This window comes from Myotis daubentonii, chromosome 3 (assembly GCF_963259705.1).
Source record: "Myotis daubentonii chromosome 3, mMyoDau2.1, whole genome shotgun sequence".
NCBI lineage: Eukaryota > Metazoa > Chordata > Mammalia > Chiroptera > Vespertilionidae > Myotis > Myotis daubentonii.
Window position 1 is genome coordinate 189280107 of NC_081842.1, and position 27989 is coordinate 189308095.

Consider the following 27989-nt stretch of genomic DNA (forward strand, 5'->3'; position numbering starts at 1 on the left):
TCTGTGAGAATATCCAGCTGAGCTAAAAACAAATTCAAGGCACAAAATTCACTCAAGGATAAAGAGGAGGGTATGAATATAGGAAAGTTATAGAACACGATTTTGTTCATTTGTCTATAATATGAATTTAGTTTAGTAGATTTCTGCCTGATTTGGCTAAAGCACCTGATCTGAAGACATACTTTAAGGTTTTCTTTCCTCAAATAATTAAAAAAGTAAAGTAGACTTTCTGGAGTCAGACAGGTCTGAGTTCAATTCTAGGCTTGGCAAATATTTGCCATGTGACCTTGCCCTCTCTCACCCTCTGATTCTCTGTGCCCTCATCTGTAGAATGGAGATGGTCCTGCTATCTCAGAGGTGGAGATGAGTATTGAGTAGATTCAAGGGCAAGCACAGTGCCTGCCACAGTGAGGCTGCTCAATCAATAGACCAATTGTTATTTCACAAATGCCAACTCAGCATAACACATCATGGCCTGAATCCTTAGGCAGCCTTGTCAGGGTCTGAAGGTGTCATCTATCAAATGTCAAACTTACTGAACTTGCAGGGACTCATTCATTTTATTTAGTTCCTGATGCAGCCTCAGGTCAGAGGCAATGGAAGAGTAAATATGCACCCTTAGTGGGGCTAGGTGTTACCACACAGCATAGATGGGTCAAGCTCTGAGTGACATTGCCACCTATTGGTAAAGAGGGATATTGCCTCCCAGCTTTAGCTGCTATCCTAGAGAAAAGACTATTTTAGGAGTTGTGTCAAATTCTAGACTCTTTGGAAATAAGAGTATTTCAAGTTGTGCCAGAGAACAGAAACAGCAGATATAAAGAATAAGAAAAGCAGGAGAAGACTAATAGGACAGGAAAAGCATACGATGGAGTGGTATAAAGTTCTAAAATTGTAGGCATTCCCATCAGTCAAGTTTTCCAAACAGTCTTTTAGAGAATTGTTTTTTTTCCGGGCTGAGATTGTGTTTTTGATTTTACAATAGCAGCTAATGGGAAAGCAGAATCACTTTAAAGCTTACTTTACTGAAATGTATCTATTCTGATTGCATGAGGGACACACTGACAAAGGGGCCCAATATATGTTTCCTGGTAAGGTGACCAGACCCAGCTGACAGAGAAGAAATCTGCCCACTCATCTGGCACTAACTTTGCAAATGGGACCTGAGGAGAATGTGGCTGTAAAAGCTCATCAATGGTTTTAAAAATCAGTGGGGAGAAGAAAATAAGACAGAACTTACCTCTGTCATGCGGGGCTTGTGGGAGCTGGATGGCACGAGCCTTCCTGTCTCAGGATGCGGAGCTATGGCCATGGTGTATGTCTCTTTGCTCACCTTCTGCTTAGACCTCAGGAGGGACAAAGCAGCTTTAGTGGAAACCCCTGGTAGGTTGGGGTTGTACAAACTTATGCACCAACCAGCGTAAACAGAGGACCTCCTATCTGCATGCTGGATGTGATTTGGCTTAATGTAGTTTAAATAGCACCAACTGACATTAGTGGTCGTGTGGAGGCTGGGGAACTGCAGTACCTTCTTTGAGTCCGTACCTTCTTGAGACTTGGATGATTTGGGGGATGTTTCTGACAGAGGAAGAGAGCTGGGAGGTGCCAGTGAAGGGAGGTCAGGTTGTTCCTTGGAATCTTCTTTCTTCACACTCAGGGTGGGCAACCCTCTTCGGTGGTGTTTACCAGATGGCTGCCCATATTCCTTCAAAGCCTCTGAGCCTGGAGCTGTCACATGGGGCAGTGTAGGGTGAGGAAGGGGAGTAATTTCCTTTGGGTCAGATGGGTCTGTGGGCAAGCTGGACAGCAATTCTAGCTCCCTCCTGACTTGGCCCTGGCTGCCCAAGGAGGATTTCTCTGGCCTCTTGCCATCCTCAGTGCTGGCAAGCACCACACTGCATGATTTTAGCAGTTCCAGTTTTTCATCTGCCTTGGAAGCCTCCTCTTCCTTCACCCGTTTTTGCTGCTGGGTTTCCATGGTAAGTTCAAGGCTGCCAGCTGGTGAAAGGACACGCTTGCTTCCCCCCACTGTCGATGAACTCCCCTCCAGGCTCAAGACACTCTCTGATGACAGGGAAGTGCCTTTTCTTTCAGGTAATGTCACAGGCACTCTCAGATATGGAGTCTGGAAACCTCTGCTCTGCTCTTCACTTATCCCAGCTGGCCCAAGCCTGGCTTCGTACACATCTGCCCCACACACTGTCGCCCCTTTACATGAGGGCTCCTCAAACTTAGGAAGAGCTATAGTTGCTGAGCTGCCTTGGGACTGGGTGACCAGGATCTGGGAGAGGGTGGTGTACATGGCACTCCCATAGGATGGCATGTTGGTCTGAATTCGGACGGGTACAACCAGGGACACCATGGTATCTGGACAGGCGGGCAAGGCCAATGGAGGGGCTGACATGGGCACTGAGGAGCTGGATGGGGGAGGCACGGGGGGCAGCTGGATGTTACTGCCGTACTCTGTGCTGGAGGTGAGGCCAGCTGTTCCTGTTGCCAGTGGGGCCAGGCTGGTTTTAATCTGTGGCAGATGACTTTCCACATCGCCAGAGAGCTGAAGGGAAAGCTGGGATTGGAGAGGCAGGAAAAACCCAGAAGAGAGTGCTGAGGAGGAGGGGTATGGCATGGGGAGAAATGAAGGGGGCTGCCGGAAGGGGATGCTGGGAGGGTGAGGCATGAGCTGGGGGAGGTGGAGTTGGCTTGGATGCAAAACAGTAGGTTGGAGAGGAAATGGCGGGGCTTGAAATAAGGAGGGAGGAATTGGGGGCATGGAGTACGGTACGGAGAGGAGGCTGGACATGGACTGGGAAGAGAAGAATTCTGAAGACTGTCCTGGCTCGTGCTGCAAGAGGTGCTGGAAGGAGAAGAGGGAGACGGGTGGGGGCAGACATGGTTTCTCATGCAGGGGCAGCTGGGCAATGGGGTGGTGGAGCACCTGCAGTGCTTCTGTGAAGGGTGGAGTGGACCCCAGTGGGGGTCTGTCCTGCACCTGGCCTTTGCCTCCTGGGTGCCCAGTGTGTGAGGTGGCCGCTGAGGAAATTTGGGGCAGTGAGCTTTTGGCCACAGTTTTACTGGATGAGGGCTTTGGCTCCTCACTCTCCTGTCTTCCCATGGGGGTGGCCTCCAGCTCTGTTTCTGGATACCTGCTCAGGGAGGCCTGTCTCACCAAAAAGCATTTCCTTCTCTCTGGAGGGGCCGCTGGGGCTGTGGGGGCTGCGGGGGCTGCTGGAGCCACTGGGGCTGGGGCAGAAGGGCCTGCCAAGGACAAGCTGCCACAGTCAAATGATTTGCTGCGCCTCTCAGTCATGTGGGCCGAATGGGAAACGTCGGGGCTCTGCTCTGAGGCTGACCTCCGCATCTCCCGGGTGTGTGTGTGGTGGCTGGGGACCGTCAGCATGTGCGTGCCCAAGGGTTTGGAGCGTGTGTCGGATGACAGCCTGGGGGCCTCGGCTTTTCCGTGGTCGTCCCTCTCAAAGGAGGCGGAACGGCTAGACCCACTCACAGAGACACTGCTCTCCTGGCTGGGGCTGCGGGACAGAGGCAAGGAGGACTCGAAGCTGGATTCCCCCGACGACTGGGCCATCTGCGCCAGGCGCAGTCTCTTCTTCTTGGGCGGCAGCTTCTCTGCCGGGAGCTGGGCAAGGGTCTGGCTGCGCTGGGGCCACTGGAACTCCTCCGTCTTCTCGGGCTCCTTCGGGGGCGGCTCGGGCTCTGTGTCCTGCCGGTCGGGCTCTTCAGTCACCAGGATCTCAGGAACCTGAATGTTGGGCTGGCGGACCAACTTGGGCTGCAGGGAGTGAGCTGAGCGTCCGTGCGGGGTGGGCGGGGGCGATGAGAATGGGGCTGGGGCCGTAGACTTGTCTTCCCCTTCCAAGCCACCGGGTTGCTCCAGAGCGTCTGACTTCTCAAAGGAGCTGGTGTGCTGGATGACAGAAATTTCTTTGGATGTTGTTCTCCTCTCCTTTCCTGATTCCGAACCAGACCCTGGCTTAGGAGTCCTTGGCTGGAAGCCCGAGGTTCCCTCCAGGGAGGGCACGGACTTACTTGGTTCTGCTGGTGACTTGGTGGCCTCCAGGGGAAGGTTCCGAGCAGCATCGGATGGCCTGGGGCTGCCAAACTGACTTTTCATGGACTCAAAGGCAGGTGGCTCCTCCTCGTCCCCCAGGCTCTTCTCTTTCCTCCTCTTCCTCAATGGAGTGAGCTCCAAGGTGGCCCCCAGTTTATAATGCATCACCTGGGACCAGGGCTCCTGCTCGGCCGGACTCTTCTCGGCTTCCAGAGACACGTGAGCACCTGCAGAGACCGGCTTGGGGATCTGAAGCTCTGAGCAGTAGTATTTCTTATGGGCCTCGTAGTTGTCCCTTTTCTTGTACCGAGCACCACATACGTTACACTCATAGATCACCCCTTTCGTTTTCAAGCCCTTCTTGGTCTTTTTGGTGAGTTCGCTTTCCTTGGGTTCTGGCTCGTCTGCGGGTTTGGGGGCTGTGTCCTTGCTACTTGGCCCTGCCTCCTCGGAATACTCCCCTCCCAGAGGGAGTTCGATGGCCGGCTGGCGCTTGAGCATCCGCGGGTGGGAGGGAAACACTTGACTGCTGCGGCTCGGGGCTTCGGCGTCGGTGACGTGGTCGTCGAAGGAGTAGCTACCGCGGAAGGTGGGGTGGGGGGTGCTGAGGGTGCAGGCGGCAGAAGGCATTGAGTGGCTTCTCAGCAGAGGCACAGGGGGTGTGGTGCTGGGCGGGTGCTGGAGGCTCATCAGTGAGGGTTCGGGCTTCGTTTTCTCGCTGTGGGAGGGCAGGGGCTCCCGGTAGAGGCTGGACTTGGGCGACTCCATGCTGCTGCGCCGCGACAGCGAGCTCCTCCGGGGCTTCACGCTGTCTATCTCGCTGGTGTCCACCACGGCCTCGTTGATGGTGATGAGCTTGGTGATGTGCTCGATGACCTGTGTCCGGGGCACAGACAGAGGCACCAGGCTGGGCTTGTCCTCGGCAGACAGGGGCAGGAGGGGCTGCGTGGAGGCGGCCGTCAGCATGGTGGTCCGCTGCCCGATCCGCCCGCACTTGCCCAGGATGATCTCGGCGTAGGACCTGGCGTTGGTGTTCGGGGGGCTGGCCTGCTGCTCGGCGCTCTCCGAGCGGGAGAAGTACCCGGACTCGGTGCTGCCTTTGCTGCCCGGGCTCAGAAACGTCTGCTCGTCGATCACCTTCTTCCTCTCGCTCAAGCGGAGCGCCAGCTTCTGCTTGATGGTGTGGGTGTCTTCAGGTTTATGGCTCAGGGGGTGTTCGGAGGAGGGTTCTGCGAATGGAGTGGGGTCCTCGAGCGACTGGGCTGAGCTGGACTGGGACAGGGAACAGCGCTCGTGGCTGGAACCCTGGCTCCCGGAGCTGTACAAGCCTCTGGACAGGAGGGGGTGCTTGGGCCTGGGGGAGAGCTCTGCCGGGTGAGCGGACGCCGTGCCCGTTTCCTCTTCCGAATCGGTGCTCTCTCCCTCGGTGGGCTCCTCAAACTCTTCCCCCGGGATCCGCTCCATCTCCAGCCCCGGGGGGTACAGCTCGCTGCCCACGCCCGAGGCCAGGCCGGCTTTGATGCGGTGGGCGTGGGACTTCCTGTGCTTGTAGAGGTTACTCTTGGTCTTGAAGGAGAAGCCGCAGGGGCCGCAGGGGTAGGGCCTCTCGCCCGTGTGCGAGCGGATGTGTTTCTGGAGCACGCTGGGCTTGGCGCAGGGCCGGCTGCAGTACTGGCAGATGTACTTGCCCGGTTTCTGGGGTTTCCTCTCCTTCTTGGGGGCCTCTTCTGTGGACTTCAAGGGGACCTGGGCGGGACGGGGCACAAAGACTTTGGGGAGGCCGGGCAGGTCTTCGGCGGGGATGATGGAAGCGTGGGGAGGCAGCAGCTGGCTCTGAGGAGGGAGCCCAGGGCTCATGAAGGAGCTTGAGGGTCCAGGTCTCAGGGGGTCGACCAGCTGCCAGGTGGACCCCTCCAGGAGGTGCTCAGGTTTGCCCGGCGACATGAATGCTGGTGTCAGAGGGTGCTGTGGAAGCTGGGAGACGTGGACAGAGGCTTCGATGGAGGGCCTCGTGGGGGGCTTCTGCTGCTGGCCCGTTTTCTCCTGAGAGCCTTCCCTAAGAACCGGCGAGGGGCCTGGGAAGGGCTGCGGGGCGAGGAGCTCTTGGAGGGGGCCCTCGGGGGCGACAGCTGTGCTGCCGCCTGGGAACGGGGCACTGGCCGAAACCCTGGCCTGAACAGCCTCTCCTTTAGTCAGCCGCTTCCGGGGACTTCCCTCAGCGTTCTTGGTGCCCTTGACACTTTGTTCAGGATCCATGACCTCCGCGGAGACTTCCGGTGCTACTCAGGGAGGGTCGGGGCGGGCTGCATTTATGGATAATCCAAGTGTCCCAAGGAGACGTCTGGCGTTGGCCACATTGGTCAAGAGCGGAGGAAGCCAAACCCAAGACGGTGTCGGGAGTTTTTTGCAAGTGTCACTGGCTGTGAGTGGCCTCAGAGCAAGTCATTGGGGCTCAAGCTATTCACGTGGGTGAGGCATGGCCCTCTACTTTGCAGACAGAAAGTGCGCCAGCACCTTCTGCCTGAATGTCTGTCGTGGGAACGTCATGAGGGACGTCAATGTTGCCATCGTGTTGTCTCAGTTGGCAGTGGCGAGTGGCCCCCCATGAGTCCCCTGTGTGCTATGTGAAGTGCTGAGGGCTGGAGACAGCTGTGTGCATGGCCCGGTCATCCCTGGTCCCGGCGGAGAGAAGCCGTGCTGGATGCCGCAGGTGGCTCCGTCCAGCCTCTTCTCCCCTTTGGTCCCGTGTTGGAGATCCAGAGCCGTGGAGGGAATTCACGCGCTTCTACATGACGAAAACACACACAGGGAAATACACACACACACAAGAGAAGACAGAGTTACTGCGACTCGTCCACAACCTGGGCGTCTCCGACTGTGAAAGCCAGTGAGATCCCTACAAGGTTAACCCGGGAGATTCAAGCAGAACCCACGCCCCCTGGCTCTGCATGGCCAGGCACTGCCCAGCCTTCCCTCACCCCCATTCACACTGTTGTTGGGTGACCCGATGCCAGCTGTGCTTCTGGGGCTGGGACTGTGTGGGGGGGCATCAGGCCTGTGAGGGTCAAGAGGCCTGGGCTCTACTCTGCTCTGTGAGCGCCTCCTAGTGGGTTTTAACTCCCTAAGCATCAACTGTCTAACCTAGGAAATGGATAACAATTCCTGCCTCAGCTATGCCTTGGGCCTGCAGAGGATCCAACATGGTAATGGTTGTGGATGCCACGGGGCAAAGGCTGGTTGGTGCAGGAGGAAGTGCTGGTGGGTATTCAGGAATGAGCTTTCCAGGGGGTAGATTGTCCTCAGGTGCTATTCTCTCTGGCCCTGGGTTCTGAAGGTGCCCAGGAGGGGCATCACTCATGGCTTTTACTCCTTTGCTAACCCACCTCTGCAGCCTGCATTTCGTGGAGAAGCTAAAGCCACTGCCCTGGCTGTGGGAGCTCACGGTCTAACACAGGGGTCCTCAAACTACGGCCCGCGGGCCACATGCAAATACAAATATTGTATTTGTTCCCGTTTTGTTTTTTTACTTCAAAATAAGGTATGTGCAGTGTGCATAGGAATTTGTTCACAGTTTTTTTTTAAACTATAGTCCGGCCTTCCAACGGTCTGAGGGACAGTGAACTGGCCTGGCTCCCTGTTTAAAAAGTTTGAGGACACAACCATGGCTACCTGAGCTGCCCAGCAATAGCTGGGAGGATCATCCTGGCACTAAAGAAAGTGCCCCAGAGGGGGGTCCTTGCCAAGCCAAGGGGCAGTTATTCTGGGTGGGTGCACCCTCCCGGGTCAGCCGGAAGCCGGGCAGTCTAGGCTTCTTGGGCTCCAAGTGCACCTCAGGCCCTTCTTCCCAGCAGCACGGTCAGCATTTCAAAGCTGGAAGTCACTGTGGACTCCGTCTCAACCCACCTTTCTTTCCAGTGGAGGAAACTGAGAACCACAGAGGGAAGGTGGCCTTCTCAGGCCCCATGTTCCTAAGAGGCAGGGCTGGCACCTGAACCAGGTTCCCCGTTCCCTGTGGCTGGAGTCCATTCTCCAACCACCCACAGGTGTCCATCCCCTGGTCCATCCCCTGGGGAAGTGACCAGTGTCTCTCTGGCTTTCGTCCTTTTCCTGTAAGCATGCTCTGCTCCTCGGGCTCCTTTCGCGCCCTGGCCCTGTTTTTCACCAGTATTTTCTGAGGCAGACTTGAAGAGTTCGCTCTTTGCACTTTCACAGGGTACTCAGACAGTCAACAAGTCTGAGAGACTCAAATAATTGTCTCATAGATGGCAGCACCTCAGACACAGTGACATGGAGGAGCAGGTGGCTTCATCTATTAGCTAAAAATGGCACACTATAAATTTACCCCCTTTTTAAAAACTATATTTTATTGATTTTTCACAGAGAGGAAGAGAGAGATAGAGAGTTAGAAACACTGATCAGCTGCCTCCTGCACACCCCCTACTGGGGATGTGCCCGCAACCAAGGTACATGCCCTTGACCAGAATTGAACCTGGGACCCTTCAGTCCACAGGCCGACACTCTATCCACTGAGCCAAACCAGTTAGGGCTAAATTTACCCCTTTTGTATGTCCTTTCCATCTTGGGCCTACAAAGAATTCAAGGGAACTATAGCAAAATTTTATAAAAATTTATAAAAAATGACAAACTAGAAATAAAAACAACTTTAAATAAGAATAACAAGTCAGAACAAAGGAAAATGTAAATAAGGCAGGAAGTCAGGATTGGAGGGATGGAAAGAAGACTGGTATACCAGTCACAAGGGATCACAGTGTTTCTGTAGTTCAGCCATACAATTATATCTGAGCTTCCCAGCAGCCAAGGAGAAAGAGACGTGATCTATTACAGAGTCCGTATAAGCCAGAGATGAAGAACTATCCCAGTTCCTTGCAGGAAGCAAAGGGTTGCTTGAAAATAACCATTTCTCTTGGTACAGGGGCAGTGAATGTATGAAATCACCTGAGCCTTCAAATAATGTCCCTCCCACAAAAGGAAGGATTGATTTTTGTCAGTTGGAAGGTCACGACTCTGCAAAAGCTATTCTTTGATCAGTCAAAGCCCTCCCCTGACTCAGGCAGAGAAGGCAGCCTCCCATAGCAGGGCCCCTGTGGGTATGGCAGGGAAACCTCACTTCATCAGGGGGCCATGTAAGGTGTCTTCCAAACTGGAGCACATTTGAGAGTGAAAGAGGCATTACTAATGATTGTGGAGGAGCAATAGGAATAAGCCGGGCCTGTCCCAGCCAAGCTGGGGCAAATGGTTACCCTTACAATCAGGTTTTACTTTGAGACCCACACCAGGCTCAAGTGCTGACTCAGGTTATCTGATATACACTTTCCATCTTTGCTAGGACTTAAATCACACTGTCTCCTAATGGATTCCTAGAGACTGGTTATCTAGGCCAATCCGCTTACTTGACAGATGGGGAAACTGAGGCCTAGAAGGATGATGTGATTTTTCCTAAAATTTGCACAGTGATGGTGGCAGAGCTAGACTGTCCCATGTCTCTCAACCTCTGGCCAGTGTTCAACTCCAGCCCCAAGGAATCAATGCCACTATGACACAGGACAGTCTAGTCTGTGGCACAGTGGGCACTGCTATCGGTGGCTCTCTGTTCTAGGGGAGCACTGGCATGCCCCGGGGACATGGCTGTATCTCCAGGTGTCTAGAGGTTTAACAGTAAAGGAGGCCTTTTAACTTATGTCCTTACCTCGCTCTGGCTGCTGGACAGGAGAAATGGGAAGCCCGGCTAATGTTGGGGAGTCCATCCTGGTGGCATTATCACAGGCCTTGATTATGCAAGCTAAGGTGGGTGGCAGCCCCCTGTTCCCCACATGTCCTTCTTCACAGAACCTACAGTTAATTTATTATGTTCTTCCCAACATCCTAAGGCATATATATAAATATGTGTGCATACTGGATTTTATGTAAATGAAGGAAATATAGTGTACACATGGATATCGAGGTTCACCTTACTCTTTCTGGGGGCAGCTAGTATTCCACTTGGGGCTGTATTCAAATTCAGCCAGGCCTGTATTGAAGCCCATGAAGGTTGTTTTCAGCTTTTTCTATTCCAGGAAACACTACAAAGAACATCCTCTGTACAGTCACGCAAATGTATCCACAGGATAAATTCCACGAAGGGACTGTATCTTGAACTTTTGATAGGTACTGACAAATAGCTCCCCCCAAAGCACAAATTTACATGCCAATTGTGTGTGAGGACTGTTTCTCCGTTTTTTTCTACCCGGAATACAATCTATGTCTTTAATATTTACTGATATACAACCATTGTACTAGTTTCCTATTGCTGCTGGAACAAATTGCCACAAACCTAGTAGCTGAAACAACACAATTTAGTATCACACAGTTCTAGAGGCCAGAAGTCTGAAATGGGTCTCACTGGACTAAAAACAAGTTATGACCATTTTTCTTTCTGGAAGCTCTAGTGGAAAATCCATTTCCTTACCTTTCCAACTTCTAGAGGTCACCTGCATTCCTTGGCTCGTGGCCCTCCCCATCTTCAAGGCCAACAATGGCTTGCTGCATCCTTCCCACAATGAATGACGCTAACAGTGACTGCTCTGCCTCCCTCTTTCACTTGTAAAACCTCTTGTGATTATGTTGGGCCTTCCTGGATAATCCAGAATGATCTCCCTATCTCCAGATCCTTAATTTAATCACACCTACAGAGTCACCTTTGCCATGAAAGGCAAAACATATTTATAGATTTCAGGGATTAGAAGGTGGAGCTCTTTGAGGGTCATTATTCTGCCGACCACAATGGCCTCTTAGGTTTTAAAAATCTGTATTTCGGGGAGAAACTAAGATGGCGGCATAGATAAACACCGGGAAATTGTCGCCTCACACAACAATTGAAGAATGCCACAAGGGTCAGAGCAAACATAGTCCAGAACAACAGGAAGGCTGGCTGACTGTAATTTCTACAACTAGAAGAAAAGAGGGGCATGCTGAGAGCCAGAGGAGCTGCAGAGGTGAAGTGCAGAGGTACGGAGGCGGCTCGCGTGCGCGGAAAGGGGGTGGCGCCTGAGGACGCGGCTGTCTTTTTGAATCACAAGCTCCCGACTGCTCTGAACTCCGGTTCCAGCGGGTCTCTGGGGACCCAGGGCTCATACGGGGAGAGGCTGGTCTGTCAGGCGGCAGCGGGCGAACTTGAGGGCGGCTTTCCCTCAGAGGTGCTTGCAGCCGTTACTGGGACACTGAGACGCGCGGCTCCGGGCGCGGAGAATCACCATAGCTGCTTTCACCGCCCTTTGACTCCCTGAGACCCCGCCCCACCCAGGCTGCGGCAGAGGCTTTTGCATGTGAATGTACCTAACTGCAGCCCAGCCAGGCAGACCCGGAACTTCCAAGAGAAGGCCCAAGGCCCCGCAGCAGCTTGCATTGCTTCACAGCTGAGCCTCTTCGTGGCTCCTGCTGTGTGGCCTCAGGCAGGGGCTGAATTAGCACCTCCTTAGATCCAGGAGCCACTGCACCCAGTGGTCAGAGGGGGACCATTCTCCCACTTCAGACACAGCTGATTCCCACAGCCAATTGGCCTGGAGGTCAATTCCTCCCAGTGATCCTACAACAACCAAGGCACCAAGAGTGCACCAAGAGTGTCTACCCTAGGTAACTGGGGAGGCTGAGCCACTGGGCCCTACAGGACACCTGGCGCGCAGGGCCACTCCATCAACACAGGGAAGCAGCCAAAATGCGGAGACAAAGAAAAAGGTCACAAATGGCAGAAACGGAGGAAAGCAAACGACTGGATATAGAGTCCAAGGCCACGTTTATAAGGTTTTTCAAGAATTTTATGGAAACCGCCGATAAATTTAATGAATCCCTCAAGGAGTATAGTGAGACCATGGAGGACATGAAAAAGGACCAACTAGAAATTAAGCATACACTGACTGAAATAAAGAATAATTTACAGAGATCCAACAGCAGACAAGAGGATCCCAAGAATCAAGTCAAAGATTTGAAATACAAAGAAACAAAAAATACCCAACCGAAAAAGAAAAGAGATTCAAAAAATATGAAGATAGTGTAAGGAGCCTCTGGGACAACTTCAAGCGTACCAACATCAGAATTATAGGGGTACCAGAAGGAGAGAGAGGGCAAGATATTGAAAACCTTTTTGAAGAAATAATGACAGAAAACTTCCCCTACCTGGTGAAAGAAATGGACTTACAAGTCCAGGAAGCGCAGAGAACCCCAAACAAAAGAAATCCAAAGAGGACCACACCAAGACACATCATAATTAAAATGCCAAGAGCAAAAGATAAAGAGAGAATCTTAAAAGCAGCAAGAGAAAGACAGTCAGTTACCTACAAGGGAGTACCCATTCGACTGTCAGCTGATTTCTCAACAGAAACCATGCAGGCCAGAAGAGAGTGGCAAGAAATATTCAAAGAGATGAATAGCAAGAACCTGCAACCAAGATTACTTTATCCAGCAAAGCTATCATTCAGAATAGAAGGTCAGATAAAGAGCTTCACGGATAAGAAAAAGCTAAAGGAGTTCATCACCACCAAACCAGCATTATATGAAATGCTGAAAGGTATTCTTTAAGAAGAGGAAGAAGAAAAAGGAACTCTTACCATTTGCCACAGCATGGATGGAACTGGAGAGCGGATAAATACCACAGGATCCCACTCATTTGTGGAATATAATGAACAACATAAACTGATGAACAAGGACTGATCCAGAGACAGAGAGGCATTGATTGGACTGTCGGGCCTTGGAGGGAAGGTAGGGGAGGGTGGGGGCAAGGGGGAAAGATCAACCAAAGGACTTATATGCAAGCATATAGGCCTAACCAATGGACACGGACAACGGGGGGGTGAGGGGATGAGCGGGGGGGGGGGGGTAGAGGGTACACATATGTAATATCTTAGTCAATAAAAAATATTAAAAAAAAATCTGTATTTCTTGATCTCCAGGGAGGCTTAAAACTTTGCATAAATGTATTAACTATTACATTCCGGGAACTATCTTATAAGAAGAATTTGTTTATGTTTCTAATGAATTATATTTTTCTTATCTGTTTATGTAAACTTTTTTGATATTGGCGGTATTGATCCTTTATACAGGGTGAGACAAAAGTAGGTTTACAGTTGTGAATATGTGAAACAGAGTTTATTCTTGTATTGCTAGAGGCCTGGTGCACAAAATTTGTGCACAGGTAGGGTCCCTAGGCCTGGCTGGTGATCAGGGCCCATCTGTGGGGTGACTGGCGGGGCAACTGGGGGGGCCCCTGCTGGCACCCACCTTGGCTGGCCTGGCGCCGCCTGCTCACCGGCCCGGCCCCCCCACTCCCACTAACACCAGTTGCCTCCCGCAGAGGGAGGCGACCAGTGGTGGGGCGATTGGGGGGTGGTGTCACCCACTAGCTGGCCAGTCCCATCCCCCACTGCCGTCGATGCCAGTCATCTCCCTCTGTGGGGCAACCAGTGGGGCAATCAGGGGCCCCCACTGGCACCCACCTTGGCTGGCCTGGGGCCTGTGGGCTGGAGGAAGCTCCTGCATTGAGCGTCTGCCCCCTGGTGGTCAGTGCGCATCATAGCAATCGGTCATTTCACTGGTAGTTCTGCTGTTCAGTCAATTTGCATATTAGGCTTTTGTTATATAGAATTATTTATCAATTATTGCATTGTTTTTTATATGAACTGTAAATCTACTTTTGCCCCATCCTGTACAGTGGAAGGCACAATCTGCCCCCCTGGGGTGGCCAGGAGTGTGCTGGTGGGTTGGGTCAGGCTTCTGAGGTGACCAGCCCCTCACACCCTCTGGCCTGGATTCACTCATGGAAAATAGGCACTACGTAGGGCAGAGATGGTGAACCTATGACATGCGTGTCAGAGGTGACACGCGAACTCATTTTTTTGGTTGATTTTTCTTTGTTAAATGGCATTTAAATATCTAAAATAAATATCAAAAATATAAGTCTTTGTTTTACTATGGTTGCAAATATCAAAAAATTTCTATATGTGACACGGCACCAGAGTTAAGTTAGGGTTTTTCAAAATGCTGACATGCCGAGCTCAAAAGTTCCGCCATCACTGGCCTAGGGCCTGATGGATTGCCTGTGTTGGGAATAAGTTTTCCACTAATGCAATAGGTCAAACAGTGCCGCTTCCCTGACAAGCCTGCGATATCTGCTGTGGGGCAGGTCTGTGGGTTAATCATCATCAGCGTCTTCCCGGGAAACGTGTCTCCCTCTCAACTGGGCAGAGACTAGGCCAGTGGTGGCGAACCTTCTGAGCTCGGCGTGTCAGCATTTTGAAAAACCCTAACTTAACTCTGGTGCCGTGTCACATATAGAAATTTTTTGATATTTGCAACCATAGTAAAACAAAGACTTACATTTTTGATATTTATTTTATATATTTAAATGCCATTTAACAAAGAAAAATCAACCCAAAAAATGAGTTCGTGTGTCACCTCTGACATGCGTGTCATAGGTTCGCCATCACTGGACTAGGCCTTAATCATCTTTGTATTTTCACTGCCTGGCACTGAGTCAAATACTGAAAATATTTTAAAAATACTTAAATGACCATCTACCATGTGCCCAAACTATACTAAAATTCACATATTAATCCTCACACATATCCCCTTTATGCAGATGAGAAGACTGAGGCTCAAAGAGGTGAGGCTGATTGCTTCAGATAATACAAGAGAGGGCAGAGGTAAGATGCAAACCCCGAGCGCAGGCCACTGTCTAGAAAACCCCCAAGAGTGCTGACCTTGGTCAGAATGGCCCAGCTGGATTCTGCCTTTCTTCCCAGCACCCCAGCTCCTCCAGGAAGTCTCCCCAGTTAACCACATCCATCTGCACTTGCACCGAAGCCTCCTCCCATATGCAAGTCACTCGGTGTTACCCTGCTCAGAACTGGGTTTCTTGGTAAATGTTTTCCCCACCAACCATGAGTGGTGGATTATTCACCATTTGGAAGGTTCCCAAATCACTTCCCTGGGGTGACTGTGGTTTCTGCATTCCTACGTTTCCCTCTTCTCCTCCCTCTCAACCCTAAGACCCAGCCAGGGCTTGGAATTTCTACATACTGGTTGAAAAGTAAATTCTATTCATAGCGAAGAGAAAGCTAGGCCGTTCTAGGCAAGTTATATATAAGAGACTGGTTTTTGTCTTCCTGTTAGAGAGCCCAGGGACCAAGGTGGACTTGACATCCCTAGGGAGGACAACGTTTCCAACAACATCCCCGAGGAAAGCAGGACCACGTTTCACAGTCAAGACCAAGCAACAGTGCAGCCAGAACTCCACTCTGCTAAACCCTCGGAAGCCCAGATGCAGCCCTGATTATTTGTGGTTGTGATAACTCAGGCAAAGATGGTCCAAACCAATGCATGTGTCTAGTCTGGACAACTGAACTCAAGATGTGTTGGGCTGTTGTTAGTGTTAACACAATTACTCTGTCGAGCAGGGACTATTATTATCTTCATTTTACAGATGAGGAAACTGAAGCACAAAATCACAAACCGGCAATGGCAGAGCTTAGGCCATCAAATGCCTCTGCAGTGGATACCCTCAAGGCAGCTGGGGTCACACCAGCCTCTTGGACAGGACTTGGATTTAAATCAAGTAACCAAACATCGTTCCTAGCAGCCTTCCTTCCCATTACGTGGCTGGCCTTGTTAAGAGCTTTAATTTTCTTTCACCCAGAAAAACATAGACAGTGTTTAAGTCTTATTCCCATTGAGTCTGAAAATGAACTGAGATTAAGGACTATAGTCTTGACTCAACAAGGATCTGGTGAAACCCAGATACTTGTAGTTAATTAATCTACTAAGCTATCTATTGTTATAAATCTAGTTACCTATACATCTACCTATCTCATCATTTATTCATATCCACCTGGTCCCAGTAAAGATGAAAAGAAGCTCCTGGACACCCTGAGAATGTGGCAAATATCTGAACCTAACGCCACCGGCTTATCTTAAGTGGTCCAGGAAGTACCTGTGGGTGAAAGAGCTTAAGAAAGAAAGAACAAAGCCTGAAATGAGAGTTGGGCAGGGTCAGACCACTTGTCTTCTGGCCATTTACATTCTGCCAGTCTCTCAGTGTTGCCTATGAAAGACCTGCACTCCACATTTCTTGCTGTGGAGTTTCCAGCAGGTCTCTTGCTGTGCCTTTAAATGGCATTTTTTTTCTACACAAATGGCTGTGGTACAAAAGGCACACCTGCCCATAAGCTTCCTAAGTAGTTAAGGTTCTTCAGTCTCCTGTGAAGGGTAATACACAGAACACACTATGAAACACACACACACACACACACACACACACACACACACACTATAGAATAAGTGATATAAGGACGAATGACCAGGGAGATTAGGTGAGATGTACAATATATTCCAAAAGTAAACAAAGACAAAAGTAGGGATTATGTGTGGTCTCCACCACTCTTGCCCACAAAGCAGGATGGATACAACTGTAGTAGCAATGGTACAGCAGCTATAATGACCACTTTGAAGTTCACCTCACTTATTCACTCAGTCTTCAAGCATTACATGGACCTTCTCAATGCCACACCAATAACAGGAAAACAGACATAAATGATAGACCTTACTACAAAGTTGATTGTGTGGAAGCAAAACAAGGAGAAATAAAAAGCAACAATGGAAACAACAGAGTAGGAAACAGATTCCCACATATACTGTATAGTCACCTGATTTATAATTAAGGTGTTATTTCATTTGATGGGGAAATGATAATCTTTTCAATAAATAGTGCTGAAGTAATTAGATATCTATAAGGAAAAAAATGATTGAGGCCCCTACCTCACATCATACACAAATATTAATGTGAATGGATGTTTGACCTGAATGCAACTAGTTAAATGATAAAACTTGTAGAAAAAAGCACTAGAACATCATAGCTTCATGAATTTGGATCCAGTGAAGATCTCTTACACAGTTCACAAAAAGCATAATCATATACTCATTAAAAAAGTGTAAATAAATTGGGCTTCATTAAAATAAAAGTCTGCTTATCAGAAGATACCGATAATAGAATACAAGAACAAACCACAGACTTGGAGAAGATATTTGCAATACATATTCGACAAAGGACTCATCAAGAATATAAATATTCCTAAAAATGAATTTTAAAAGGGAGACAACCCAATTAACTTTTAGCTAAACTTAACTCAAAATGGATAAGAGATAAAACTATAAAACTCTTAGAAGAAAACATAGAAGAAAAGCTTCATGATATTGGATTCAGCAGTGATTTCTTAGATATGACACTAAAGCACAGGCAACCACAGTAAAAACAGATAAACTGAATTTCATAAAAATTTAAAACTATTGTGCATCAAATGATATAATCAAAAGAGGGAAAAGGCAACCTCCAGAATAGGTTAATATCCAGAATATATAAAGAACTTCTACAACTCTAAAACAAAAACCAAACAACCAGGTTAAAAACGAGCAAAGAACTTGAATAGACATTTCTCCAGAGAAGATATACAAATGGCCAATGAGCGCATGAAAAGATGCTCAACATCGTCATTCATTAGGGAAATATAAATCAAAGCCATGAGATACTACCTCACTTGTAATAGGATGGTTGCTATAAAACAAACAAACAAACAAACAAACAAAAAACCCCAGAAAATAAGTGCTGGTTAGAATGTGGAGATATTGGAACTGTTGTATACTGCTGGTGGGAATGCAAAATGGTGCCGCCTCTACAGAAAACAGTATGGTGATTTCTCAAAAAAAAAAAAAAATAGTAACGGAATTACCATATGATCCAGCAATTTCATTTTTGGGTATATACTCCAAAGAATTAAAAGCAAAGTCTCAAAAGAGATATTTGTACACCCATGCTCATAGCAGTATTATTCACAATAGCCAAAAGGTGGAAGCAGCCCAAATGTTCATAAACAAAATGTGGTATACACATGCAATGGAATATTATCCAGCCTTAAAAGGAAAAAAAAATATTCGGACACATTCTACAACATGGATCAACCTTGAGGGCATTATACTAAGTGAAATAAGCAAGTCACATAAAGACAAATACTATATGATTCCAAATACATGATAGTCAAATTCATAGAGACAGAAAGAATGGTGGTTTCCAGGGGCTAGGAGAAGGGAAAGGGGAATAAGGAGTTACTTAATGCAAATGGAGTTTTGCAAGTTAAAGATAGTTTTGGAGATTCATTCACATTGCCCAACAGTGTGAAAATACTTAATACCACTAAACTAAAAAATGGTTAGGGTGGCACATTTTATGTTATGTATATTTTATCAGATTTTTTTAAATGGCAAAAGATTTGAATAAGTACTTTAAAAAAGATGTTATCTAAATGGTCAATAAGCATATGAAAAGGTGCTCAACAACGTTACTTATTGGGAAAATATAAGTTAAGTCACCACACTTTCACCAGTATGGCTAACAAGAACCAAACAAAATTATACTAAATGCTGGCACAGAAGTGGATCAACTGGAACTCTTCATGTCCATTGTTGGTGGGACGGTAGACTCAGCCATTTGGACGTTTGATTGGCAAAATCTTCAAAGCTAACACTCATCTACCCTATGACCCAAAATTCCACTCCTAAGAACATATTCTACAGAAATGCACATACGTGTCTGCCAAAAAGCACAAACAAGAATGTTCACAGTAGCTTCATTCATGACAGCAAAAAACTGGAAGCAGCCCAAATGCTAAAACAAATAGAATGAATAAATAAACTATGGGACATTTACACAAGAATTATGACATAGTAATAAAAGAGAACAAAGTACTGCTACGAACAAAAATATGGATGGATCTCACAGACATAATAAGTAATAGAACTCAGACATGATGGACTGTTCACTGTATGATTCCACCAAACTGAAGTATAAGAACAGGGAACACTAATTTTATGGTAATAGAAATCAGAACAGTGGTTTGCTGGGGTGGGGCAGGTGGCTATTGACTAGGAAGGGGCAGGCAGGAGCTTTCTGGGGTGATAAAAATGTTCTACATCTTGATCTAGTTACATACATATTATATGGGTGTGTACATGTAGACAGTATTTGAGTTGTATGCACTTCATGCTAGGTGTATATATATGATATGTGTACAAAATTGTATGTGTGTTATGCTCCATTTAAAAATGACACAAAATTTTCTCTTGAAAAATACAAAGCCTATAAGGAGAGAGACACAAACAAAAACGGGTAATAAGATGTAGCAGACGCCATGATGGAAACAGGTTCCGAACACAGGTTGGGTGAGGGAAGAGAATGCTCAGGGGGGAGGCTTCAGCGAAGGTACACTGGGCTCCTCAGGACAAATGGTATTTCACCAAGCAGAAAAGGGGACTAATGTGGACAAAGGCATGACGATGCCGGGGAAACACTGAGCATGTGAGAAGGCAGGTAATTCATTGTGGTTAGAGGGTCGGGTGTTAGAGCACAGTGGTGGGAGGCTGAGGTCATGAATCAAATCAGGCTTCAGATTTGTTTATTTAAATGAGTTCCCCGTAAACATTTGTCGAGTGAATGAATGAGCCTTCCCTCGGTCATGAGGCATCTGATGGCTGGGGTCACAAGACAGGTGTATTTGCATAGCAACCAGCACTGATGAGATACAGCAGTGGTGGGGTCATGAAGTCCATTTCTTTTAAAATTGTTAGTTTCTTCAAAGTCTACTGTCTTCCAGGCCCCAGAATTTGAAACCATCTGCATTCCTTTCCAGTACTGATTCTGCCATAAAGCTTAGGGACTTTTTTTGTATTCATCTCCCTCAACTTCCTTCCACTCAATCTCACCATCTTTGATAAATTACATGTTTTTGGTTATTCTGGTAGTTGCCTTGAACAATCAAATAATAGACTTAAATTGCTCTTCCCTGATCTGTCAACTGTTCACTTCCTGCTATGAACAAGAAGAAATTTGTCCACATTCCCTTCTTTCCATCTCCTTTCCCCGTCCATCTTCAAATGTTTACTTATATATTATTATTCTTACAATGTCAAGTTTCATAACATCTATATTCTCCACTATGTTGTAATTATATAGTCTATAATTTAATTCTAAAAATTGAAACTAATAAACAACATGTTTGTGAAGATAATATTCCCTGGGAAACTACTTAGTATGAATTCCACAGAACTGAAATTTTATTACAAGGAAAAAGTCAACCAATCAATTTTTTCTACAAAGATTTTATGGATTCTTTTACTTCTTTTTTGAATCCTATGTCATCATCTTTTTTTTTTATTTATTTACAGAAAGAACTCTAAGTTTTTTGGTTTTTTTCTTCCAGAAAATATAGATGACTGAGTGAAAAACTTTATGAACTCTTACATAAAAAGTCTTTATTTTGCTTTCAAAGTTTGAGGGGATAGAATTCTTATTTCAAAATCATTGTCCTCCAGACGTTTGAAGGTACTCCTCCACTGTCCTGGGCTTCTCACGTTACTGATGAGAAATTCTGATGTAAGTTTTGATTCTCTTTGAAAGCTTTCTGTTTTTTATCTTTGATGTTCTGAAATTTTAACAAAATCGGTCTAAATTTCCTTTTCATTAATTCTGTCCTAATTTAGGGTGCTCTTTCAATTTTACAATCCATGTGCCTTTCTTTAACTAAGGGAAAATGTCTTTTGTTATATCTTTGCCTATTTCTACCCCTCCCTCTCCCTTGGTCATTGTCCGGTCTCTGCTTCTAGATCTCTATTTGATGGATACTGAAGCTTCTGGACCTGTCCTCCATGGGCATTAATTTTTTTTTTCTCTTTGAGGTTTTACTCTACATTCTGGGATGTTTTCTTAGTTTTAATGTCTAGATCACCAATCTGTCTTCATCCATATCCATTGTGTCACTCGGTTCATCCAGTAAATTTTTTCTCAGGAGTCATATTTTTAAATTTCAATAATTATTTTCTTTTCTCTGATTATTCTATCTTCATAGGAACTGCATTATATTAAATGAAATAATATCAATTATTGTTGAAGATACTAATGATAATTTATTTTAGGCTTTTCTTATAGTTGAGCTGTTTCCTTTTGTAAACTCCCTTTTTCTTTGTTCCTATCTTAGGCCTTCTCTTTCTGCTGTTGGTTTTCTGCTAATGTTTGGTGATCCTGGTTGTCCATACATATTTAAGAGTGAAGGACTATGTTGTGAAATTAGTATATGTGTTAGGATGCAGGTTCTATCTCCTATAACAAGGACCCGACTGCAAGAGTGGCTTAGACGAGACAGAGTTTATTCATCTTCTGTAACAGTCTGAGTGTAAGTGGCCATGGGCTGATATGGTGGCTTCACAGCATGGGTATCTTTGATCTTACTCTTCTGTCATCCACAACATTTGGCTCCCATCTCCCACCATCACACCCACATCCTGATCAACAGGAAAGAGAAAGGGGAGGGCAAGACCTGGAGTTGTATATATGATTTGGGTTCACACCAGCCACAGACCACACCTAGCTGATAGGAAGCCCAGGAAATGAAGTCTTCAGCTGGGCGGTACTCAGTTAACATCCATCACTACAGAAGAGAAAAAAAGATACTGATGAAACAATGAACTGCATACGGCTTTCTGTGAAGTCTTCGGTCTATTTTTCTGAAAGGTTTGCTCTTAAATATAATGGTGAAATCATGAGCCCATCCCATGGGCGAGTTCTATGTACGAGGGTAAAGCATGATGAGTCTCCCTGTAGGGCTGTGGAGAGGGAGCTGGCCAGGGGACTCCTGCAACTGCCCAAAGAAGGGCTTTCCTCCGTGGTGAACATAGTGGTAGACTTCACCGGAGGCAGAACTGCCTGTGCTTCCCTGCTTGCTCCCTGCCACCATGCCTCTGCTGGGAGGCCTGGATCTCCCTCGGCTGGGCTCCTCTCTCAGACACTGGCTCGTTACTTTCCTTAGCACTTACTGGGATTTGGCCTGCTGCTGGCTGCCTGCCTATAGAAAGTGAGAGGGGTTGAACTGTGTTTGCTCTTCGGAAAAGTTCTTTAAGAGAAGCTGTAACCCTGGCATCCCCTTCCTGTCTTTGTTTCGTTGGCTCTCAGCTTGAACTACGCTTGGCATTTCTGGGATAGAAATCACTTAGGCCTCTGGGTCAGACACGGGGCTGCAGCGACTTCTGCTCTGATTTCCCTGCTGCTGCAATTTCATGGGCTTCCTTGTTTCCCAAGACTTACTGGCATTTTCGGTCCACAGATGGCATTCTGTCTTGTTTTCCAAGATTATGATGTCATCCTTGCAAAGGGCTTTCTCTGTCATCTAAGAATTCCTAGGGAAGACGTGGAGGTGGGCACTTGTGCTCTGCAGTAAGGAAATCACGGCATTGTGACTCAGGGCACATTTGGCAAATGAACAGCACATGACTTGCCCAGGGACACACATTCCATAAGGGGGGCTGGGAGTCAGGGCAGGCATGTGGTCCAGAGTGTATGCTCCTGACTACCTCCCCATGTGACCTCCATGGGTGACACCTGCATAATGAATCAAGGAAACTCTGGAACCTTGCTCCAGGTGTAGGGGGTGGACCCCAGCCTGGGAATCTGGAGACCTGGACTTTGCACCCACTTCGAGACCTCACTCTGCTACCTGCTCTATATTTGAAAAAGAGAATGTTGGGATCTGAGAACCTTACCCACCCTGATATTCTGGAAGCTTTGCTACCCAGCCTGAGTCGACCAGCTGTCCCAGGCCCCCTCACCCCAGGCCTGATGCTGGGCCTCACTGAACCTTCCTACCAGGACTGGGTGGCTATGACTCCTGCTTCTTGACATTCCGGGCTTCTTCTCCAGGACCTGACCTGACCTCACCCTTCTGCCTGGTTGGTAATCCCACCCTATGCCCCTCTCTCTAGCCTCCCAACCTGCTTCTTCCTACTCCCTCCCACCTGTGCCCCAACTCCTCCCCTCCCTTCCTGCCTCTTGGCCATGGATCAAGCCCCTCCCTTGGTCCTGATGCCTGGTCCCCCTTCTCTTCTTTGTCTAGTCAAATCCTACTTATCACCCTGCCAACTTCTCCCTGGGGCCTCCAAGGTCCCATATAGAACCTTTACCCTGGGATTCGGTTAAACCTCTATGCAGATAATACTAATCCTCTTACTGGCACCTGGCATGGGTGCATGATTATAGCTCACTAAAGGTCTTCGCAGCCACTGTTTCATCTAATTGCCCAGGTTCTTTCCTGCAGAGAGGACCCACTGTTCATGCTCCATCTCCCCCCTCAGACGGTAAACACAATGTCTGAACAGCGCTTCACCATTAAACAGTTCCTCACCACAGCCCTCGGGGAAGGGCCTTATCATCTAATTCTGCAGAAGAGGAGACAGATGTTCAGATAGGTATGGGGCTCACCAGGGGCTGATTCCATGACCCAGGTGTGCTTTCGAGGAGACCTTGCTTCCCGAGTTTGCACCCAGGATCAGACTAATTTCTGTTTTCATGCTCCATCCTTAGCCCCGGCAAATATGATGTGCTGAACTCAGGAGGGATACGTTGACAAAAAAAAGAGAATTCACCAAGTCTTAGAATCATCCTCCTATAGCACTTCCCTCCAGAGCATGCAATGCCTGCCCCCACCCCTACCTCCATCTTTGCCCCTGAGAAAATGGGCAGAGGTGGGATCTTGAGAGCCTGAAATCCTGATGCCTTTTTCCTTCTCCCAGAACCTCAGAAAACCCAATGGCATTTCTTCTTTGTCCTGAAGACAGGGGGCAGCCTTACTTGTCCTTGCCAGTCCAACAGGGTAAATCCAGCCCCTCCTCCCAGGATAAAGTCCCCAGAGGCTCTGGGGCAGTGAGAAGAGAAGCGGGGAATACAGGGCTGCCCTGTGGAGGGAGAGGTGGAGGGCAGCCAAGTGCTGGCTGAGTCCTCTCCCTGGATGCTAGGCAAGGCACAGCCTTGCTCACTCACCCTGAGGCTCCCACTTCCTTCCTGAGAATTCTAAATCCTTCTAACATTCTGAATCCTCTCCCTATGGGTTCCCCAGCAGGTTGCAGCTCAAGTGAATGATCTCTCTTTCCCAATGGTATCACACCCCTGTTTTCCTGCCCAAGTCTCTCAGAGCCCCCCACTCTGTGGCAATGACAGCTGCCAATTCTTGACTGCTGACTGTGTGCTCAGGGCTGGGCTCCGGATGCTGTACTAATGGTTTTGCCCACCATATCTCCATCTACAGATGTTAGGCAGCAGAGGCTTTTATCACCTTCACATTTTCTGTGCCTGCCCCACTGTAGCACCAAGGGTGTTTGTGAGTGAATGAATGAAGTTTTAATGATAAAAAAACCTCAGTTAGTGGATAGTTTACAGAAGCCACTTAAATTCCTTCCTGGATGCCGAAACCGGTTTGGCTCAGTGGATAGAGCGTCGGCTTGCGGACTGAAAGGTCCCAGGTTCGATTCCGGTCAAGGGCATGTACCTGGGTTGCGGGCACATCCCCAGTAGGAGATGTGCAGGAGGCAGCTGATCGATGTTTCTCTCTCATCGATGTTTCTAACTCTCTATCTCTCTCCCTTCCTCTCTGTAAAAAATCAATAAAATATATTTTAAAAAAAATTCCTTCCTGGAAAGGGGGATATATTAATTTCCAAAACTAGAGAGTATATTAATCTGTTAATGAATAGGATTTTCTAAATTTTGAGTGTCTCTCTCATAAGCCTGACTTATGGAACCTGCTATATTAGATGGTGTTGAGTATAATTCACAGACCATAAATTTCATTCTTCTAAATGTATAATGGAGTGGATTTCAGAATATTGACAGAGTTGTGCAACCATCATCGTCCTCTGATTTTAGAACATTTCATCACTCTGAAAAGAAACCTGGTGTCCATTAGCAATCATGCAGATTCCTTGTCCCCCACCCCTGGCAACAACCAACTTATCTATTGTCTGTCTCTATAGATTTGCCTATTCTGGACATCTATATATATAAAAGCCTAAGTGACTGTCTAACCATTCAACCATCCGACCGGTAGCTATGATGCACATTGACCACCGGGGGCAGACGCTCAACACAGGAGCTGCCATGCTGAGGTGACTTGGCAGCTACAGTTCTCTCTGAACCAGAGAGGAGGGAGCCCGATTCTGAGGTGCATCACCCGAGAACTGCCCTCTCGCAACCCAGGACCCCTAGGGGGATGTTGGAGAGCTGGTTTCAGCCTGATCCCTGCAGGCTAGGCTGAGGGACCCCACCTGTGCACGAATCAATGCACCGGGCCTCTAGTTTTATATAAATGGAATCATACAATATGTGTTTTTTTTGTGTCTGGCTTCTTTCACTTGGTATAATGTCTTTAGTCATTTGCTTTAAGAAAAATCATCATTTCAGGATGTATCTCAAACCCCCTGGCCCCCAGGGGATCTGAGGCCACACTGCCTGTAGGGTCATGGGCAGCCATGAGCCGTCAGGACAGCATGCGGTCCGACAGTGTGGGAGTCAGATGGGAAAGCCTGGTCACAGTGAGGATAGTCGGAGGCCAGTTACAGAACTAGTGGTGGAACCAGTCACACATGGGGACTGCACTTGCATGGTCCTCGGGGGAAGAGAGAGCCCAGACCTGATTCTCTGGTGGGAGAGAGGAGTGGCAAGGCCACCAGCTGGGCCTGCCATTCTGAGTTTGAGGGGACAATCCCATTTCTGAGGTGGCCTCAACAGAAGGTACGGGTCCCCAGGGCTGGACTGGATCAAATCTGAGGGTGCAGAGCAGGCAACAGCCACCCAATCTCTTTGCCCTCCTCTCCATCTAACCCAGGCATCCTTCTAGCAGAGAAGCAGCGCTGGGCAGGAAGTCCCACAGGCTGAGTTGAGCCAAGAAAAGATGCTTTGGTCTTAGGCAGTGTGTGCATGCACTGATTACTTCATTAATTAGTTAATGCCTTTTTTGTTTTTTAACAATTTTAACTTGCTTTATTCCATGGAGGATCTGAGGTGGATTACAAAAACAAAATAAGCACAGAAATTAAAAAATGACAAATCAACACAGGGGAGATGGAAGACAGAAGTGCAGACCAGAGGGCCAGATAAGCAAGGGTAGGTAGTTTAGGGGGCCCCACACATGGCTCTGGGCCCTGGGATCAGGGTGCAGCTTCCTGGCAGCCAAAGAAAGAAGGACAACACACTTAATCGCACATTCTCAGTGTCCTGACGATAAACACACCTGTTCCCAGGAAGAGCAAAGCTCTCCTTGGCACTGAGATCTGAAGGGAATTTCTCCCGTGCTGTTTTCAATAGGGAGCCAATCATTAAGTCATTCCTCCAATGCTTCTTGGGCTCCAACGTGCCAGCACTGCGCTGGCTCTGCTGGCTTCTCAGATGCCAGGTGGGCTCCACCCTTTGCATCATTAGTTCTTGTTTGGAAAACACTGTGCCATTTGGTGACCACCATGCCAAGTTTTGCCAGAAACACATACCATGTGTACTGTTATTTGTGTAGTATTTTAATTTGCATTGAGTTGTTAAAAGATCATCTCATCCTAAGCAATAAGGATCACCAGTGTAACTGCCCACTCTAAGGTTTTATGGAATTAAATAAATTACTAATAAAAGAAAGAATTTCACCCATGTTTTCCTCTAGTGATTTGTGTCCCCTGCACTTGACATAAGCCCCAACCCTCACCCCATGCACTGGGACATGCCTCCCCCTTTCTGACGGAGTGGTGGTGGCGACCCTGGGTGACTCTGGTTAAGGCTCCCCCATCACTCCCCATGCTCACAGAGCTGGAGGGGCCCGTGAGCAGCATCCAGTTCAAAGCCCACGTGTGACAGACAAAGATGCTAGAACTCAGGGAGCAGAAGGAACTCGCCCCAAATCACAAGGCTAGTGACAGGGCAGCTGTCAAGACTTCTCCCTCTGCCTTCGTCACTGCCCCAGATGGACTGTGAGCATTCTGTAACCAAAGACTGGAACTCACTGAAGGAGTGTAAGAGAGGGACTGGGTTCTCCCCTAACCCTGCGGTAAGCCCTGTGAGGGCAGGAACCTCGTCTGGTTTGTTCACCCAGGTAAATCTAGCTAGTACCCCGTACTCTGCCTGACACATAGTAGGTGCTCAGGTAACAACTGTAGAATGTTAACACCAAGTTCAGGACAATGGTCTCCTCTAGAAGTGGGGGAGGGACTTTTGATTGTGCAGGGCTACGCAGGTTTCCACTATATTTGTTGAAATCTTTTTAAAATTTGTCAATGACAGTTGACATTTAATACTATTTTATATTAGTGTCACATGTACAGCATAGTGATTAGACATTAATATAATTTACAAAGTGATCCCCCGATAAGTCTAATACCCACCTAGCACCATACACAGTCATTACAATATTATTTACTATATTCCCTATGCTGTGCTTTACATCTCTATGTGTTGAAAACTTCTTAAAATGGGGTGGTGGGTTTACTGCTGTTTGTTATCTTATTGTCTATGTTGATGTTGCTGTTTGTTTGAAATATTTTATAAAATGTAAACGTATTTTGTTAAATACATGAATAAACCTAGTTTCACAAACAACTGTATTTTCTCTCAGCTAATATAGCACCTGTGCCCCATCTCAAGTAGCTCCAACTGATGTGGAAGAAATGGCTCTGGTTTCCATGGCAGGTATACCCCATGGGGGTCTTCTCAGCTCGTCACCTCTCCTCCACTCCCAAAGCCTGTGGCACTTGGGTGGTGAATCTGAACATAACTGAGGCCAACCGAGGCAGAGTCCATCTCAAACCAGGCCATGATATTGCTGGGGTGGCTCCCACAAACCCACCTGGTCTGAGAGAAGACACTTGGAGAACCCCAGCTGGACCCAAGTGGGCAGAGCACCACATCGGGGCAGTGAGTGTTTCTGTAAAACCAAGCCACCAACCAATGTTTTTGCTCCCACTTGCAAAACAGTCTACTAGTAGTCTTGGCATATAGATTTTGTGAACAACATACTATCTTGTTGGATCAAAT

General features: G+C 47.7%; 1 protein-coding gene across 5 annotated transcripts in view; it reads right to left on the bottom strand.

Annotated features, from left to right (window-relative positions):
- Positions 1-27989, bottom strand: part of HIVEP3 (HIVEP zinc finger 3) — a 418754-nt gene that overhangs the window by 39782 nt on the left and 350983 nt on the right. For all 5 annotated transcript variants that reach the window (XM_059689780.1, XM_059689782.1, XM_059689783.1 and 2 more), the window contains one exon: positions 1241-6851. In XM_059689780.1, the coding sequence (XP_059545763.1) occupies positions 1241-6322 (5082 nt within the window). In that variant the 5' untranslated portion in view covers positions 6323-6851. The remainder of the gene's footprint in view (positions 1-1240; positions 6852-27989) is intronic.